The sequence below is a fragment of the Amia ocellicauda genome, chromosome 20 (genome assembly GCF_036373705.1).
Source record: "Amia ocellicauda isolate fAmiCal2 chromosome 20, fAmiCal2.hap1, whole genome shotgun sequence".
Classification (NCBI taxonomy): domain Eukaryota; kingdom Metazoa; phylum Chordata; class Actinopteri; order Amiiformes; family Amiidae; genus Amia; species Amia ocellicauda.
The window spans coordinates 18,237,262-18,254,604 of record NC_089869.1 but is presented as its reverse complement, the minus strand read 5'-3'; the positions used below and the strand labels follow the sequence as shown (position 1 = coordinate 18,254,604).

Genomic DNA, 17,343 nt, shown 5'->3' with positions numbered 1-17,343 from the left:
TGATAATAGACCATTATAGAGGAGAACGTAATCATAACGCAATATATTTAACAGCAAGGAGTACGTGTAATGACCCACTCTTGGGATGATGCAACGTGAACATTGTACGCTAGATAATCCTCCAGAAAGTTGTGAGATGTCAGAAATCTTTGAAATAGTTAGACAATAAAAGAATACCCTCTGAAATTAATTTCCCTGATGAGCAGAGACCAAAGGTTAGCTATTTTTAATTTCTAAAATGCTCCCAACATTCACTACTTTAGTCTCTTGTGGCACTTCACTCCACCGTAAATGTCAGACTTGGCAGTGAAATAAAAATCTGTCAAGTAGATGAAAAAGGCAGCTTTGGGCTTCCTGCACATGGGGGATGATCAGACAGCCACTGTCTACAACTGCTGTTTAACCTGCTGTATTTAATTTAAAAAATATAATGAGGCACGCCACTTTCTTTTGATTACAGCCAGGTAGTGGTATTAAGAGTATTTACACTGTCTTTAGTGTACATCGCTACCACCTTTAAACGAGTGTCAGACAAACATAATACAAACTGAAGTATTACGTGGCACTGCATAGCAAAGTTCAATCACATAATGAACAAACGTATGTTAATTGCAGCTAAAAACTAGCTAACAAACAGGCGTGTCATTGTGAGTACCGGTGCTGCAAAAACAACCTTGTTCGCACTATTTGTGGATTATGTGTTTTTGCCTTGAAGTTATGAAGTTATTAGAGTAATCACACAACAACTGGGGATAGAGGTGAAGTTTATTACTTATATAGAAGTATATAATAAAACCAATAATGATTTGTCATGCCTAACACAGGGTAATAACATTAGGCCACAGGCTGACACAGAGAGCTGTATTGCAAAGGCTAATTTCTCCAAAGTCTGCCACCTGATCATGCTGTAGCTGCTCAACTACTGAGGAACGTCTGTCAAATGAATACCAAACCTGCAGGTACATCTATAAAGGGCTCGTATTGCTTTAGAGAGAATTCCAGCTATTCTATTGATTAGCTCTAGTGCCTGGTCTATCACTGGTGACATGTTACCTTTAATATAACTGAGGCACTGTTGGAAAGAGCAATGTCAGCATTCAACCAACACAGGGTTCTGCTCCCATTATATACTGCATGTAACCAAATACAAGATGTAATTAAATTCTCATATCCTCACACATTCTTAAAAGAATACAGGGAATCAATTTAAACATGTTTGGGTGATTCTGCTCTGGGTAAAATTAAGGTATATCAATTCAAGATATCTTTTTAGATTAAGATGCAAATTGAAAGATGTTGCTTGATCTCAAATTGGATCTTAAGTGTTTTAAATTCTGATTATTGAAACAATGGGGGACGTGTGCATGAATCACTCCTCAACAGATGGAATATGCAATATTTTTTTCATAAACCAAATTATAGTATTCATTTATTTAACTGTTCAAATTTTTGTTTGCTGAACAAATTGGATTAGAAAGCCTAATATTACTAATCTTATTATTTCATTCGCACAGCAAGACATAAACAGACAGAAATAAATATCAGTTGGCTAATGCCAGATGAATTAAAAAAACCTACAACAATCAACAAATAACATATTATTTCTTCTATCCAAAGAGCAAATAAAATAAAAAAAGCATGAAGCAGACTTCAACCTAATAGAAAGGGATATTTATTAATTGTGGCATTACTTACGGGCGGATCCTGATCTTCTGCGAACACAGAGGTGACGACAGTGCCCTTGACGGCGTTGGGTGCCACCAATCCCAAATACAAAGGCTTGCTAAATACGGGGGAATAATCATTCATATCCTGCAAAACACAATTAGGAGTTAAGTGCTGAAGTCAAAACTGGATTACAGACACATTCACGAGAGCTGTTCCTTGAACTGTTCCCATTCACTCCACTCCCATTACGAAATGCATTTACAACCGTCAGCCGTTGTGGTGCTGATTCCATTAGTATCAATGAAAAGAGCTAAACAAAAATGACATATATTCAATACTAGATAATTCAGGGCATTAAGAAGGGAACAAATGAAAAGGCTTTTGGGGGACTAAAGTTGTGTTGACCTGCGTTACATTGAATATTGTATGCTGTGTAGTACCATATCGAGTGCTTTCGCAAAGCATCTTTCTTAAAGACGGGGCTTAAAATCTTGCTCTGCAGAGATTTATTTCCAAGGAACCGACCCATGTGGTTACGACAAAGAAACAATGCAAGTCTTCAGTCAGGAATGGAATACAAATATCCCAGTACCTGCACTGCAGCCATTTATCTGCAAGGCCAGTGCTCAATTTACACGCCCACCAGAGTACAATAGTACCTTAAGTGCCCCAGATAAGTTTCAGGAAAACAGTACATTTTAGATTTGTTACAAGATGTTCAAGTGTTCATTTTTCAGCCATGGACCCTGCAAAGCAGGAAGGAAGTTGCTTTGTGTCCATTACCCATATATCCCAGAGTAGCTGGCCTTAGTTCAGTAAATCAGTGAAGAGGCCTGGCACAATGTAAATCTGATGTTGCAATTTCCCCATTAGCACAGACAAACCCTCAAGTCTAATCCCTGTAACCATTTTCCTCAACATCAAGCAACCTCATTTTAGCCTTTCAGCCCAGGACTGTACATCGAGAACGATAATTATCAATGTCAAAAATATACTCGGGTTTCAACAGTTTCTCACAGTCTATAGGCATTTTATAATTGCAAGGCTGATTAACTTTATGCCCGCCATGTATTATAGATCCCAGTTTGTTTAAAGTGTTGAAAATATCATTCAAACTGATGATTTGTAGAGTTTGTAATTCAAAATAAGTTTCACTTTTGTTCCAGTCAAGACATTCTGTGAATCCTTTTGTAACGTATTAAACAGTATGTCATGTTATATACCTGGGCCAGTTAATCATGTGCAAAAAAACAACCTTACTTCTGACTTCCTTTGGATTATTGTAAATGTTTGGCACCAGTCAGAGTCAAGAGCACAGAAGATCTTGAAAAGTCGTATGATTGTATTCACTAGATGCAAAAATTGTATAAAAACATACAACAATAATAATAATAGTTATAATAATACAGTAGGTACAGTTAAATGTTTTAAGTATTTAATTTAAATTCCTCTTTGTTGAAGTTATGGTACCATAACCTAAACCATGTAAACAATTTGATTTGTTAATCAAAGCTTTGCCTACATACCATATACAATTACTGCCAAAACAGGTTGTATATTAAAACATGTTTAACTATATATTCAAATACATATGAAATATGCCTACAAGGGTTTAATTCCCATTTTAATACATGATATATATTGAACAAACACTTGTGTCTTGACTGATGGTAAGGTTAATATAAAGTGCAAACAAAAATAATAGCTTTTATCTCACACCACTGCATTTAAATACATCTGAAAACAAATTAAAAACATGAACAGCAGAAAATCAATTATCTAAATTTTATTCCCTCCACACAGGAGTAAGATCGCTTAAAAAATTAAACAATAAATACATTATTTCATTTCTACAAGTACATATTTAAGTTAAGAGATCTTGTTTTAATAACACATTATGATAAGTTAATTACCAGATTTAATCGGCCCACTCTCCCACCATGAAGTCGCTGCATGTTAATCATGTTTTTTTTAATTGCCTATGAATTGTAAAAGTCACTGTGTTAATGTGACAGCAGAGGGCTGTCCTAGAGATGGGAACAATAACTTGCCTCGCAGGAGTTGTTGATGGTATATCAACACATCCCAGGCCACTGTTCAACTGCACACTCAATCTTATAATACTGAGTACACTGGACTGAAGAATGGATTATTTAATACTGCCTGGATTAAGAAGGATTTACATTATGTTTCAATCTTTTTCTATTCTTAGACCTCAAGCAAAAAATCTAACCACAACGAGAGAGAACAAAAAACTCTTCTTTCTGCAATAAATCATTACACAAAACGTAATAGAAGCTTGGCAGAGGACAATAAATTATCTTTTGAATTGAGAATGAGACCCAAACGTGGAGAGGCCTGTGCTGATACCATGGGATCCGTGAACTGAAGTTGCCTAACAAAGCTTCCTACAGGCTACTGCACACTGTCACTCAAACAGTCCTCCTCCTATCACACATAGGGGACCGATTATCTTAACTGAGTGCTTACTGAACAATATGTCTTAATGTTCACAAATGTGTAGCTCCTGTATTGCATATTTATTTTACGAAGGCTCATCCTAGCAAACTATGAATGTTGTTGTTTTTGAGAACACATTTCATGGTCAATTTAAAACAGATAAAGAGTGGATTGAAGAGGTTTATTAGCTTAATTGTGAACCTATGGAAACCAGTACGCCATATCAATGACTGAAACATACTAGAAGAAAAACAACCACAACAAAAAACACCTCACACATGCACAGACATGTAATAAGAAAAGCTCAGGCTAACAGATGGAGTGTAATTTGATTATAACTGAACTAAGCTGGATTTAAGGGAACTACTTGCATAATGCGTTACTGTAAACAGGCTCTCCATTATCAAGAGATATGATCACTTAAAAGTTCAGCCTAATGTTGTTGAACTCATCGGGACTATCAACACTGGGCATGCATAATGAATAAACACAGCAGCCCTGGGATAAATATTTTATAGGGGTTTACAGGAGTTTACAAAAAGTCAGGTGAATAAATTGTTTAAATTGTCCAGTATCAAAACGTATAGAACGTAAGAACATATATTTAAATATTTGCATCTAAACGTTATGTATTTCCCCAAAGCTTTCCCCATCGGAGCAGAGATGCAGAAGAGGTTTTTATTTATACTGATAAGTTGGAAAGCTGGATGCCACAAGCAAATCCTCATTCTCGATGATGGGGAAACGGCTTGAATGATGTTGACAGACAAAGCGGGGTAGAGTAATGATATATTAAGCTCCGACATCAAACGAAATGAACTGACCTCACATTTATCCTGCATAATGTGCTACCCTTGTCAAAAACACACCACACAATTCAACCCAGAGTAACTGACCAGGTAGTCTTAGTTAACTATAGAACTGTGCGTGAGAGGGGGCTAATTTCCCTTCATCTTCTATCAGCTGGTTAATCTTGTGAAATATTATAAATCAGACAGCCACAATGCTCATAAAAGAGAGCAATCACAAAACTAATGACTCATTCGCATATCAAACAGCATTACTGCAATACAATATCAATCCGTCAGTCTGCCTTTTGTGGGGGCTGAAAGATGAGGAACTATTTTCTCTTCAGGGTACAAAAGTACAGGATTTCAGCATTGACAAATTAACACAAAAAACAAGCAAAAAAGTAAAGCATTTGAATGGTGTTTCTCAGAGCACTGTACTGAGATGTATCTTAAGGGTGATAAACAACAGTGGACTAAAAAAGAGATGATTGAGACTCCGAATTTTGTTCTTACCGTTATTTTCACAGTCACTGTGGCGAGTCCTGGTGGCATACTCCCTCCGCTGTTCAAGGCCTCCACGACGAAAGTGTAACTGGCTCCGGACGCAGATAGAGTTTCAAAATCCATAGCCTGTATCACTGACAACTGCCCTGTCACAGGATTGACCGCAAACAACTGCTTCGCCTCTTCAGTTCGGATGCGGTAGGTGACGTTAGCGTCAAGGTCAGCATCCTTTGCCTGGGTGGAAACAAAACACAAATGTAAACAAATGAGGGGAAAAAAGACTTCAGGTTTTGACAGATAATATATATTACTCTATAGATTCGATGTCTCATTTTAAGCACTAACAAGAAGATACTTCCATTAAGAAACAAAGCAGTCCTGATTTTATATTTTGTTTTTCTATTTTAATGCGAATAAACTAGTAGTTAATGGTGATCATATTAATAGAAGGATCTTTTAAATAAAAACCCAAAAAGGAAATGCAATAGTCCATTTTCTGTGGGACGTGACCTGTGTTTCGTGTGGGTTACCAGTGAGTTATGCTGGATGGCAAGGTATGACATTATCTGTCCATTGGCAAAATGAAAAGGTTCATTAAAAGTCCACATCAGCTGTGACCCCCAGCTATAAACTAAATCACTCCTGCAATGAGAAATCCTACTTCACTGACAACATTAAAATAAAACAGAAACAGAGACACAAGTGAAAGTTATCCAGAGGTGTCAAAGTCTTTCAGGTACTAGACTCTGACGGCAGCTGCACAAGGGAATTACCATACGTGCTTATAAAACCCCTCTGAGCAGTATCTGAGGCAAGAACATTTATTAATGTCATTGAAATCTTACCCTCATCTGAAAGTGTTTTTTCTTGGTGTCATTTGGGACTCACTCTATTACTGATGACTTCAGTTGTCACTACGTAAAATGATTTGAATGAGGTTTAGAAGACAGTCTCTGAACCATACCTCCTGAGTGAGATGTCACACTGAACATACTATTAATTATCTTTCCATTGTTCTCTGTGTCCCAGGTGTACTCATTTAATTGTCTAGAGAAATAAATAACATCAAACACCAAAAACATTGGCCGTTCAATAATAATAACATTTGCATTGAACAGGTTCCTTAAGAAATTGATTTGATCTTTATTTTTAGGTTTCCTTATGAGAATGCTTTTCCATCTTTGCACAAGTTTAATACATATCTCTCTCTCTTTAAGATCGACACCAATTTTAATATTACTATCTGCTTCATAAATAATGTGTTCATGTTTAAATCACTTTAAAACACTGTAATCCAATATGTCCTAGACAAATACACTAGACGCACATTCTTGATAATATAACACAGAAGATTATATTAATTGAACTGCTGTAGCAGAACTACATTTTTCAGGAATTGCTCAAGGATTCACATTTGTTAAGGAAAAAAATCCGGTAAATTTATATCAATGTTAATCCAATGAGCAGCAGTTTGTTCCAACAAGACATGGTTCAGTTTGAATTGGATATATTAATCTATATATAGTGCCTTGCGAAAGTATTCAGACCCACTTACAGTTTTCACATTTTGCTGCTTTAATGTTTGCAGTCATAGCAGTTTGAAGTAGGAATAAATGTGATATATACACAACCTACTCCATGCATTCAAAAAAGCAATAACAAAAAGAAATATGTAATAAATAATATGAACTATAAATGGAAGAGTCACGATTACATAAGAATTCAAACCATCTGGTGTGGCAAACCTAAGTTAATTCAGGTGCACAAAATGACTAACAAAAAAAACACCCGTCTCTGTGAGGTTCCTTGGTCAGGTAGTGAATTTTAAACAAAGGCCCACGCATGAAGACCAAGGAGCTTTCAAAGCAAATCAGGAATAAAATAATGGAAAAGCACAGGTCAGGAGAAGGGTACAACAAATATTGACATCTCAGTGAGCTCAGTCTAGTGAATCATCAATGAATGGAAGGTGCATTGTACCACCCAGACACTGCCTAGATCAGATCATCCCCCCCAAGCTGAGTAATCGAGCAAGGAGGAAACTGGTGAGGGCTGCCACTGTGAGGCCAACGACTACTTTGAAAGAGCTACAGAGTTCAATGGCTGAGATGGGAGAACAATCAAACACTTCACACAACTAGCCTGTATGGCAGGGTGGCAAGAAGGAAGCCACTACTAAAAATAAGCGTCTGCATCTCAAAGCCTGCATGGAGTCTGCAACAAAGCAACCGAGTGATCCTGGATAAATTATGTATTAAGTACCAAACTGGAAATGTTGGCACAGAACCAACACAGCACATCTCCCAGTCAACACCATCTCTGCAGTCAAGCCTGGTGGCGGCAGCATCATGCTATGGGGATGCTTCTCCTCAGAAGACACTGGAAAGCTCATTAGGATTGAAGGATACATGGATGGAACAAAGTACAGTCTAGTCTTCAGTTTACTTTAGACAGCTTGAGAAAAGAAGAATGGTCAAAAATTGCATCAAGCCAGTGAGCAAAGTTGTTAGAGACTTACCCAGGAAGCTTCCTCCAAATAGTGGGTCTGAATATTTACACAGTCAACATATATATTTTTTCTCTTTAGTTTTTAACTGACATTAACTTATCTTACCCATAAAAGTCCTGAGTTTGAGCATTCAAGCTTTGAATAAAATAGTAACCATAGGAAGGGTCTGAATACTTTTGCAAGGCATCGTATTCACAAAACTATAAATGCACACTTGAAGGTGCTCCTTTAACTGATAGTATCATATGGTATGCTACCTCCATACATGTTTAGTCCAAGCAAGGAGACCGTGACAAGAGAAAGCAGAAATGTTGCATCACTCAAGCTTTCTTAGCTGACAGCAAACACCACAGATGATTGGATCAAAAGAAAAACTGTGCCAAGAGAACAAACACCGCACGTGCGGCACAGTCCCAACTCACCTCCAGCCACAGAATGACCGTCCCCACAGGACTGTTCTCTGGCACATTCACGGTGTACGAGGTCTGAGAAAAGACTGGGCTGTTATCATCAATGTCCAGCACCCCAACAAATAATGTGATGGTAGTGCGCCGAGGATCTACGGCCCCGTCAGACGCCTCCACGATGAGATCGTACTGGCCCCTTGTTTCGCGGTCCAGAGGCACAGTGGTATAAATGCTGCCATTGGCGTTAATTCTGAAAATGCCATTATTGTTCACTAATCTGTAACGGACCTGTCCATTAAGCCCCGCGTCGGGATCAGTTGCCTGAAACAAAGGAAAAACGTATTAAACGCATGACAATAATAAAGTGTTATGGGAGAGCAAAGGGAGGGCGCTGACACAAATCCACTAGAATCCATCAGAAAACAAATGTCTGGCTCATACAGACGAGCAAACCACAACATATTTTAAATTTTATAAACACAATGCATCATTTAGAAACACCAGAAGTGCAGCCTTTAAATTCCATGTTTGTATTATTTGATGGTTACGATTTGACAGGAATTACTTGGGATTCACTACTTATATCCGGTTATGCCTGGTACAGTACATTTTAAATGGACTATAACAGCTCAGGTAATTTGCAAAGGAAATTTGGATCTTGCATGGGAGGAACACATAACTGCCCTTTAGTTACATTTTGATTAATAAAAAGACTAAAAGCATCTTCAAGAGATAGATAATTGGTAGTTTCCTTGTAAGACTGACGTGACTAATCCTAAAGTGATAATGACATTGTTGCCCTCCAAAATTAGCTTAGGAGTCCGGAAATAATGTTTACTAAATTTTCATTTTCATTCAAGGCAGTTTAAATGTCAAAAGAAGGTTTTTCATTTAACCACTTAATGGGTCAAGAGGACAAAGACTTAAACTGTCCTATTTATAGTCCTAAAATAAATTCAGTTTTTAATTTAACTGAACTTACAAGGGATCATCTCAAATTTTAAACTTTTATTTTCTTTGTATTTAATGGGTTGTCATTCCTTTTTAACCAGACCCACAGAGGGTGAAACAAAAAGAGGGAATAAAAATACAAACAGTGGTAAAGAATCCTTTAGGCTAGCACACAGTCACTTAATAAATTCTAATTCCCTCTCGAATATGACATCTCATTAGCATGCAAGTGGAGTACCTCAGTGCTGTTCTAATAGTTTCTGAAGTGCAGTCACACATTACTCTTTACAGTAATTACAGATTTGGAAGGAGGGGGTGCTCACCCTTTGGGTTTAAGCATGTTTCTTTATGTAATCTGGCATTAAACCAACTGTGATCTTAACGCAGAGTATATGGTTTTAGAGAATAATTGACCTCTATGAGACTTCATGATACTTTAGGTAAAATGAGATCACCTCACAAAGCAATGTTGAAAGACTGGATCCTTAAATGAATCCTTTGGCAAAAAACAGAGAAAAAGTATAAAATCAGAGTTAATTATATTAAAAGTGTAGATTAAAGGGTTTGATTGACCCCTTCACCTTAAATTAATTTAGAACAAAAATATTATTTTATAAAAGGTAAGCTTAGGTCAATGACTGCTTAAAATGCAATTAAACCATCCATGTCTAGGTTGAAAAACTATCCTTTTGGAGGTGACAACGTACAATTAATGGGTAATGAAATACCACCTTTGAGGAACAGAAAGACATTTTTAATGGATAAATAGCGGGGTTCCCATAACAATAACATTACATATCATCAAGTGATGTTGGAGCAGGTCTAAATCATGTCTGTGTAATACTGCCTGGCATTCTTGACATCCAGACCAGTTTATTTAGAAATCTAATACAATCAATGCATCACAGTCATGCAGGCAGGGTGTCTCCCTGAGGCATTGTGAAAAGTCTCCTACTGACTGCAGCTGCCTGCCATTTCTTCTTTTACCTTGCCACTGATACTGCTTTTAGTCTCGTTTGCTTGCGTGTGTATTAAAAGTTAGAGAAGTCGGAATCAGATTATTTGGATAACTATCCACTTGCGCTCTTCTGAGTTTTATCGCTACTCTTGGAGCTTTGTTTCTCTTCGGAGGTAAGTATACAGCAGGAGTCCTGCTCGGGGCCAACTTTGCTCCCTACATTGAGATCTGCTGTGCGATCATTACTTTAAATTTTTTCCTACAGATTCGAGTGAAGGAAAGAGAGAGTGAGAAAGCTACCCTACTCCAGCTGGAGCAGTCTCCTGCAGTTTCGGTCGGATGATCATCCCGCCTGCTTCTCTTCCCATCTCCCGGTCGGGGAAATCCACACATTGACTCGATCTCTGCCGGCAGGAGTTCGGTACATCGCGATCAACACGATCGACCGCACTCGACATCAGCATCTGTCGACCTCTCGACCAGGTTGTCGAAACTCTCGACCAAACATGCCGACCTTGACCACCACTGTCGACTTCTCGACCATCCCCGTCGATATCGACCACCACTGTCTGGATGAGGAAGACATCAGGACAGACCTCTTGCTGTCCAGGATGAAGCCTAAAGGGGTGTTTCACTGGTGCTCCGGGTGCCAGCGCAAGCTTGCCCTCTGACAATGGGCATGACCTCTCTGTCCGATGCCTGGGTGCTGAACAACAAGCACTGACAGGAGACGGAGGCTACGCGCCGCAAGAAGCCCAGGAACTCCCCGCCGTCTTCAAGAGCCTCAACAAGCCGTCACAGTGGAAGCTCTGCCTGCCGATCTTCTGCAGGTTCAGCCCCACGCAGACCCCCCTGTGAGTGTATCCGCGATGACAAGCCAGGCGGTGATCATCTTCATCCAGGGCCTCCTCAGCGAGGCTGCAGTCTGCTCCCCCTCTCCGCCTCCTTGCAGGCATTCTCCAGAGAGGAGACCACGCTCCCCCAGAAGGAGACCCCCGAGGGATAGAGCCCCTATTGGGCAGCTTTGGTACATGTTTTCACTGACTGGCAGGTCAGAAGGCTCTTCCCATTCGGTAATGGCTGTCTTTCTTTTTCAGGGAACCAGGGTTATGATAATAACCAATCGATATACACAAACACATATATATGTGGACACACAAAAACTTGAAATAAAAAAAAAAGGGAAATAATCTGGTTTAGCACAAGCGAAATCTTTAGATACCAATAAAAAGAATAAACAAACAACATTAAATATGATTATCAGCAGAGCCATCAAGGCAATTTAAGGGATGTTTAACAAGGCCGTGAATTTGCAGGAGACATTGTAATGAAAGAATTTATCTTCTCAAAAATCAATTAAAAGTTAATTAAAACAGTTAATAAGAAAACCACACATTTCTCTTCTTTGTACAGCACGGTGGCAATAAACATTTTTTGCCTCAGCGTGTATAATGATCTTGCAATGAAAGGGCACATTCAGACAATCTGAAGGCAGTGATTTGTGGATGCTTGTCGTGCAGCTTGTCTTGTAAATACAGTAATATGCATTTCTGAGCTGATAAACAAAATGAAATGCTTCGTAGCAGGGAAACTGCCAACTAGAGATGTGTTGATTACTTTATCAGGGAAATAATAAGACCATGCTCAACATGTTTCCCAATTAAGAAGCATATTTTAAACCACTCTTATCATGTTGATGACATGAATGCAAACAAATACAATCACAGTGATTGCCTTGCATAGCAAACCGTAGATGTTTTTGTATAGTGGCAGTATATACAATGATAAGCCATCGAAGAGATAATATTTTATGCATTCAGCAGACCATTAATCCATTCAGATGAAAGGCAGCACGCCATTGTACTTCAGGATCACATTTCAAGTTGACTCATGATACAAACTGCCTTAATTATAGATAAATAATTGATTAAAGGCAAAAAACAACTCTGCAACCCTGATTATATGGAAATGCCGGCCCACTCAGAGCAACGCCAGGCCATGCATCTCTACAGAACAGAACCGATAACCAGCCTAATTAAGGTATCAATATGCCAATACTAAAGAACCCAGGCAACTACTCTTGATACCCTGGGAACATTCACTTTCATCCAGGGGACCGCTGATTAACTTGTTGTCTAACTTCAGATGACCATGAGATTGGGACAGGTGACAAAACTGCAAAATTTCCAATATCCCCCCTTCGAAAAATGTAAGCAGGTTTGACAGCATGACAGTTCCCTGGCAAACCTCAAGGATATTACGCACCATACTGTATGTAGTCCGCAGCCAAGATAGGATTTTGTAGGAAGCATTATACAGCCAGGGTCCCGAACCCAGTGTTTTTAGGTTTCTCATTCCACTAGAGCACTTAACAAACTAAATTAACTAAATCGTGTTTAAATAGAGCCAATGAAACTTCCCATGAAAGTCCTGAGAGTGATTTTAAATTTCAATGTCTTGCAGGCAACAAACCTTAACACACAATTCCACATATAAAAATAAAATACCTGCTAATGTATTTTATCAGTCGTTTAATATTAATAAAAGTAAAATGATGTCTAAACACATCCATCTAGCCTGTGGAAAAAAACTAAATACTAAAACCAAATGTAAAATCTCAAGACATCTGGATGTATGATATTCTCCTCTGATTCTTCTTCTAACAAACCAGAGCCCTATTAATCTAAAACGCTAATTAAAACTCCTTGCAGTTAAACAGAGCTGAACAAAACTACTCATTATGGGATGTCCCTCAAGGTGACAAATTATTTAAATGACTTTTATTTAATTGGAAAATTATAAACAAAAAACAAGGCATTCAAACCGGCAGAGCGTATCACACAAGGTTCATCTGCTTTCCAGATTTTCCAATAACTCGTTAAACGCTGGGTTAATGTGGCTTTCCAGAAGTGATATAGAACAAGAGGATTTTAATGACTAGCACGAGCCTGAATAGTGCGGGGAAATCGCACTCCTGGATGCAAACTCTGCAACATGGGGTGAAGTCATTGTCAGAAGCACATACCTTCACTTGACCTACAAAGGCATTAACTTCTTCTTCTTGGACAGTGAAGTTTTTGGGTAGAAACTGATCAAAGACGGGGTCGTTATCGTTGACGTCAGTGACAACTATGTTCACGGTAGCGGTAGACGTCTGAAATAAAGAAACCACACAAACTGCCCATTAGATTCCTGGTTAGAAAATTGTGCAGGACTAACGACAGGAAGGAGAAGTGACATAATGGCTGGTTTTCAAAACCTGGCAACAGTTTTTGATTACATTTACATTAATAATAATATGGAGAAAAGGGACAATTGCGTTTTGCTGGGAATCTCAAGTAGTAATGCATAAACTACATTTTCATGCATTGGACAAATTGCCATTTTTTTATTTTTAGCAAAACATACATAATTTTAAGAGGATAAGTGAGCTGATGTAGTTCAAATCAGCTCACCAAGCTTTTGAAAACAACCCTGCTGTATACTTACAAACATTCAAATAACTGTTTACTTTCACAATACAGTGTTTTGTGCATTTGTATAAGTTATATAAATGTGCTAGTTTGACATTCACATTAAACAGTCATTGAACAGAATGTGAGCAGACAGACTGAATGCAGTAGTCAAAAAAACTGAATTAATTAACACACATCTGAAACCATTGCTCTCTCTCACTGTATCACGAATCTAAAAACACAGGGCAGATTGTTTTTTAAAAGAGGTTTGCATATGCCAGTTCTATACAAGTAAGCACATCTCTTAAATAATAAAATAACCCCATTATTTAGTAACACTTTACAACAAGTGGAAAATCAAACCATGAAAATTGAAAGTGCTCAGTTCAGTAAACATTAATTATTGTTCCTACTGTGTAATTTAGCTGCACATAACAATCACTGATTGTAAAGTGTTGTCCTATTTATGCACGCAGCAATTGCCAAGGTCAATATCCTTAATAAAGTTGAGTTTGTTTGTTGTTGTTTTTTGTAGTATATTTACCAGACAAGCTCTTCAAAATAAAAGTGAAACATTCAGGTAACATCTACTGAACATTTGTGACAGAGATGCCGACCGTTGTGTCTGTCAGGGGTTCACTGTTAGGAAAGTCACTTTTTTTTTTCAACATACCATAATACTTTTTTTCTGTTTCAAATATTTTAGGAGTCATACTACATGAATTCAAGGACAATTTGCGGTGTGCACCACGTGCCTTACAACCCTAAGACACAACCCCTGTGCACTATGGTTGTCTACCGAGAATTGAGAGAGGAAGAGCAAACAAATATCCCATTTAGGGACTATGTGGATATCAATTATAAACAAGAATAATAATAGTATATATCACTGTTTTTGCTGTGAAATGACTTTTAATATCCTCCATTCTTGCTTTTTCAGTTAGCAGTAGAAACACTGAAAGTGAATGCAAATGAAGGCAAAACAGTTAATGCAGAATTGATCATTGCCAACCTGAGTACAATTACATCAATCCATCATTAAATGTTGTTTTTAATTAAACATAGATTCGGGTTTTTTTTAAGTTGTACTTGTGTGTACTCAATCCCTATGTTCTTATTGTACATTAAAATAAAGTAAGACGCATGATTTTTGTCCTGTTCTTTTAGAGGATTAATTGGTAAAATCTCACAACTTTTACTGGATAGTTTCTCAGTTGTAAATGAGGTATCAATCGAATTAATAAAGCAGAGTAGACATTTTAGAAAAAACGTTTTTGAATTCAATGTTTAACGTTAGTTATTCCAAACCAGACACCCTTTTCTGTCCTGGATAAACCTTCGAGTCAGTGACAGAAAGAGGGAACAGTCAGTGATAAGAGATGTGTGAGTGGCGGCAAAAAAGTTTGTTGTGTGCATTCTGAGTCTTGGCAGAAACTGTGGCGGGTGGTACGTATTTAGCATACTAAAATGACCGTACTCTGTGAAATAGGACACTATCAATTTGAAAAGCTAGGAATTCACACAGGTCTGGAACGCTGCTCCCTCAAGATCATTCTGTGAAGAATGTGTGAGAAAGCATGGCGATACACAACTGGGCCTGTAGGTATTCAAGAGAAAAGGAAAAGCAGGACTTCTGGTGTAGCCTTCATCTCAACTTGAAAGCTTTCTGTGCATTAGAGCCTTGTGGCTGTAATGCCTCCTAATCACCGCTTTGGTCTTTAGCGTGTATTTATCCACGCCTTTCCGATCGCCCATGAATATGGAACGACAAACATAGCTACTGTAGATTGTGTTTCTTCACAATAGCACACGCCAGGTCTGTGGTTCAAAAGCAGAGTTGAGCTATATTTTAACAGCTGGGCTTATGTAAATTATTTAACAGTATAAGTCAAACTACATATTAACTACCACCATGACAGTTGTTAATAAGCACAGCAGGACTTCCTGATTGATATTTTCAGCAATTTGCTATTTAGAAGGTGTCTGTCAGGTAGGATTTCAATGTACAAGATGCATCTGTGGCTGAACATGATAGTCCTTGGGTAGAGAATGGGGATTAACTTTCACCGTTCCACAAACATTATAGATTTTCCTCCTTTGAAGCCAATTAGGGTCCATTTTAGGCCATCAGTATCAAAGCAGAACATTCTACTCTGTCAATGCCTGTCATTGTGATGCTGATTAATGAGTTGTAGTAATTATGCAGAATGAGCATTTGGTAAAAAAAAAAAAACAGATTTAAAAAGGGGGAATGTTTCCATTCATCTACCTTGTAAACTGCATATGCTCAATTAACTGACACAGTGTTAGTCTTACAAGGTAACACGAAAAACTGAAACCATCGTAATTTGATTAACTGGGAAATAAACAGTAGCAGACATTGCTTTAGATTTGCTAATTAAAATACCTTAACCATAAAACAATGTCCTGCAATTTCAACCCTTCGTGGAATTTAGATCATTAAAATATTCTTAATGCCTCTGTAACATTGACCTTTGTGCTACCATTGTACGTGTCGTCCACACAAAGCAAGGCTAAACATTTAACATATCTACTGCAGCGACCACAGAATGAAATGAAATATTCCTGCTGGCATTGGAACTGTTTGCAAGTCACACTTATAGGATTTAGTATAAATTAACTGTCATTATCAAGTACAAGGACACAGTCTTCAAAATCAGAATATATGATATATGATACGTGGACAAACAGCAGGTGCATTTGTTCCCAACATCTTTGCTCTGAGACTTTAGATAGTTTTCTTACATCCTTCTTTTTTAATGGATGCTTGACAGGGGATAAAATAAATCTGTTGTAAGTGGTGCTTTAAATTTCAACAAAATGACAGATGTGAGAAAACAGATCCTGCGGCTGCAATAAACAACATTCAGAACTACATTATTGTTAATCATATTTTTTTAAATAATAATATCAACAACAACAAACACAATATACATACACATTTTAGGGATAATGTATTTACAGACTAACGTACAGCATGGATTCAGTAAATTATGTCCAATGCAATTCACAGTGAATAAATACCTCATTACACAATAAATGCTCTTTCAAATAAAAGTTTTCCGTTTTCTTTTTCCTATTCTTCTTTTTTTTGCAATTCCACATGGGCAGTTGACAGCCAACTTATAATGGTGGATTAGTGTGGCTTGGCTGTATTCTGAGTAATGTCTTTAGTGGGATGAAAGCTATGCCTTTTATCAACCTTGAAAAGACCCAATTATATAAAACTACCTTGGTAAATAAAAGCTAAATAATGTACTACATGCTTCATGCAAAGAAGTTGGATTGTGTCAATAAATAATTCAAAATCAAGATGCCAAAAAAAAAACCTATAAAAATAAAAGCATCAACTATTATTATTTAAATAGTGCAACTTGCACAATGTCCTAATTTGTGATATTATTAGTACAACTCGAAAGAGGCTACATCGTATGCGTTTCTTCTTTTCCCTCAGCCGTGAAAGAAAGATTGAGTCTTTTACAATTAGGTCATGGAAATAGGTGGCTCCCTTTTCCCCAGGGTCTGGTACTTACTGTTACATTAATTACATTTTAATTACACATCACCCCTGATCTGCTAATGAATGCGATTCATATATCACTCCCGCAGTGACTCCTGC

The 17,343-nt window shown here is 37.7% G+C and overlaps 1 protein-coding gene across 1 annotated transcript in view; it reads right to left on the bottom strand.

Annotated features, from left to right (window-relative positions):
- The window catches only part of pcdh15b (protocadherin-related 15b), a 139,122-nt gene that overhangs the window by 46,399 nt on the left and 75,380 nt on the right, over nucleotides 1-17,343 (bottom strand). Inside the window, exons 17-20 of the mRNA XM_066693290.1 lie at nucleotides 13,274-13,402; nucleotides 8,355-8,660; nucleotides 5,433-5,657; nucleotides 1,696-1,812 (exon numbers count right to left, since the gene is read on the bottom strand). Coding sequence (XP_066549387.1) covers nucleotides 1,696-1,812; nucleotides 5,433-5,657; nucleotides 8,355-8,660; nucleotides 13,274-13,402 — 777 coding nt within the window. The remainder of the gene's footprint in view (nucleotides 1-1,695; nucleotides 1,813-5,432; nucleotides 5,658-8,354; nucleotides 8,661-13,273; nucleotides 13,403-17,343) is intronic.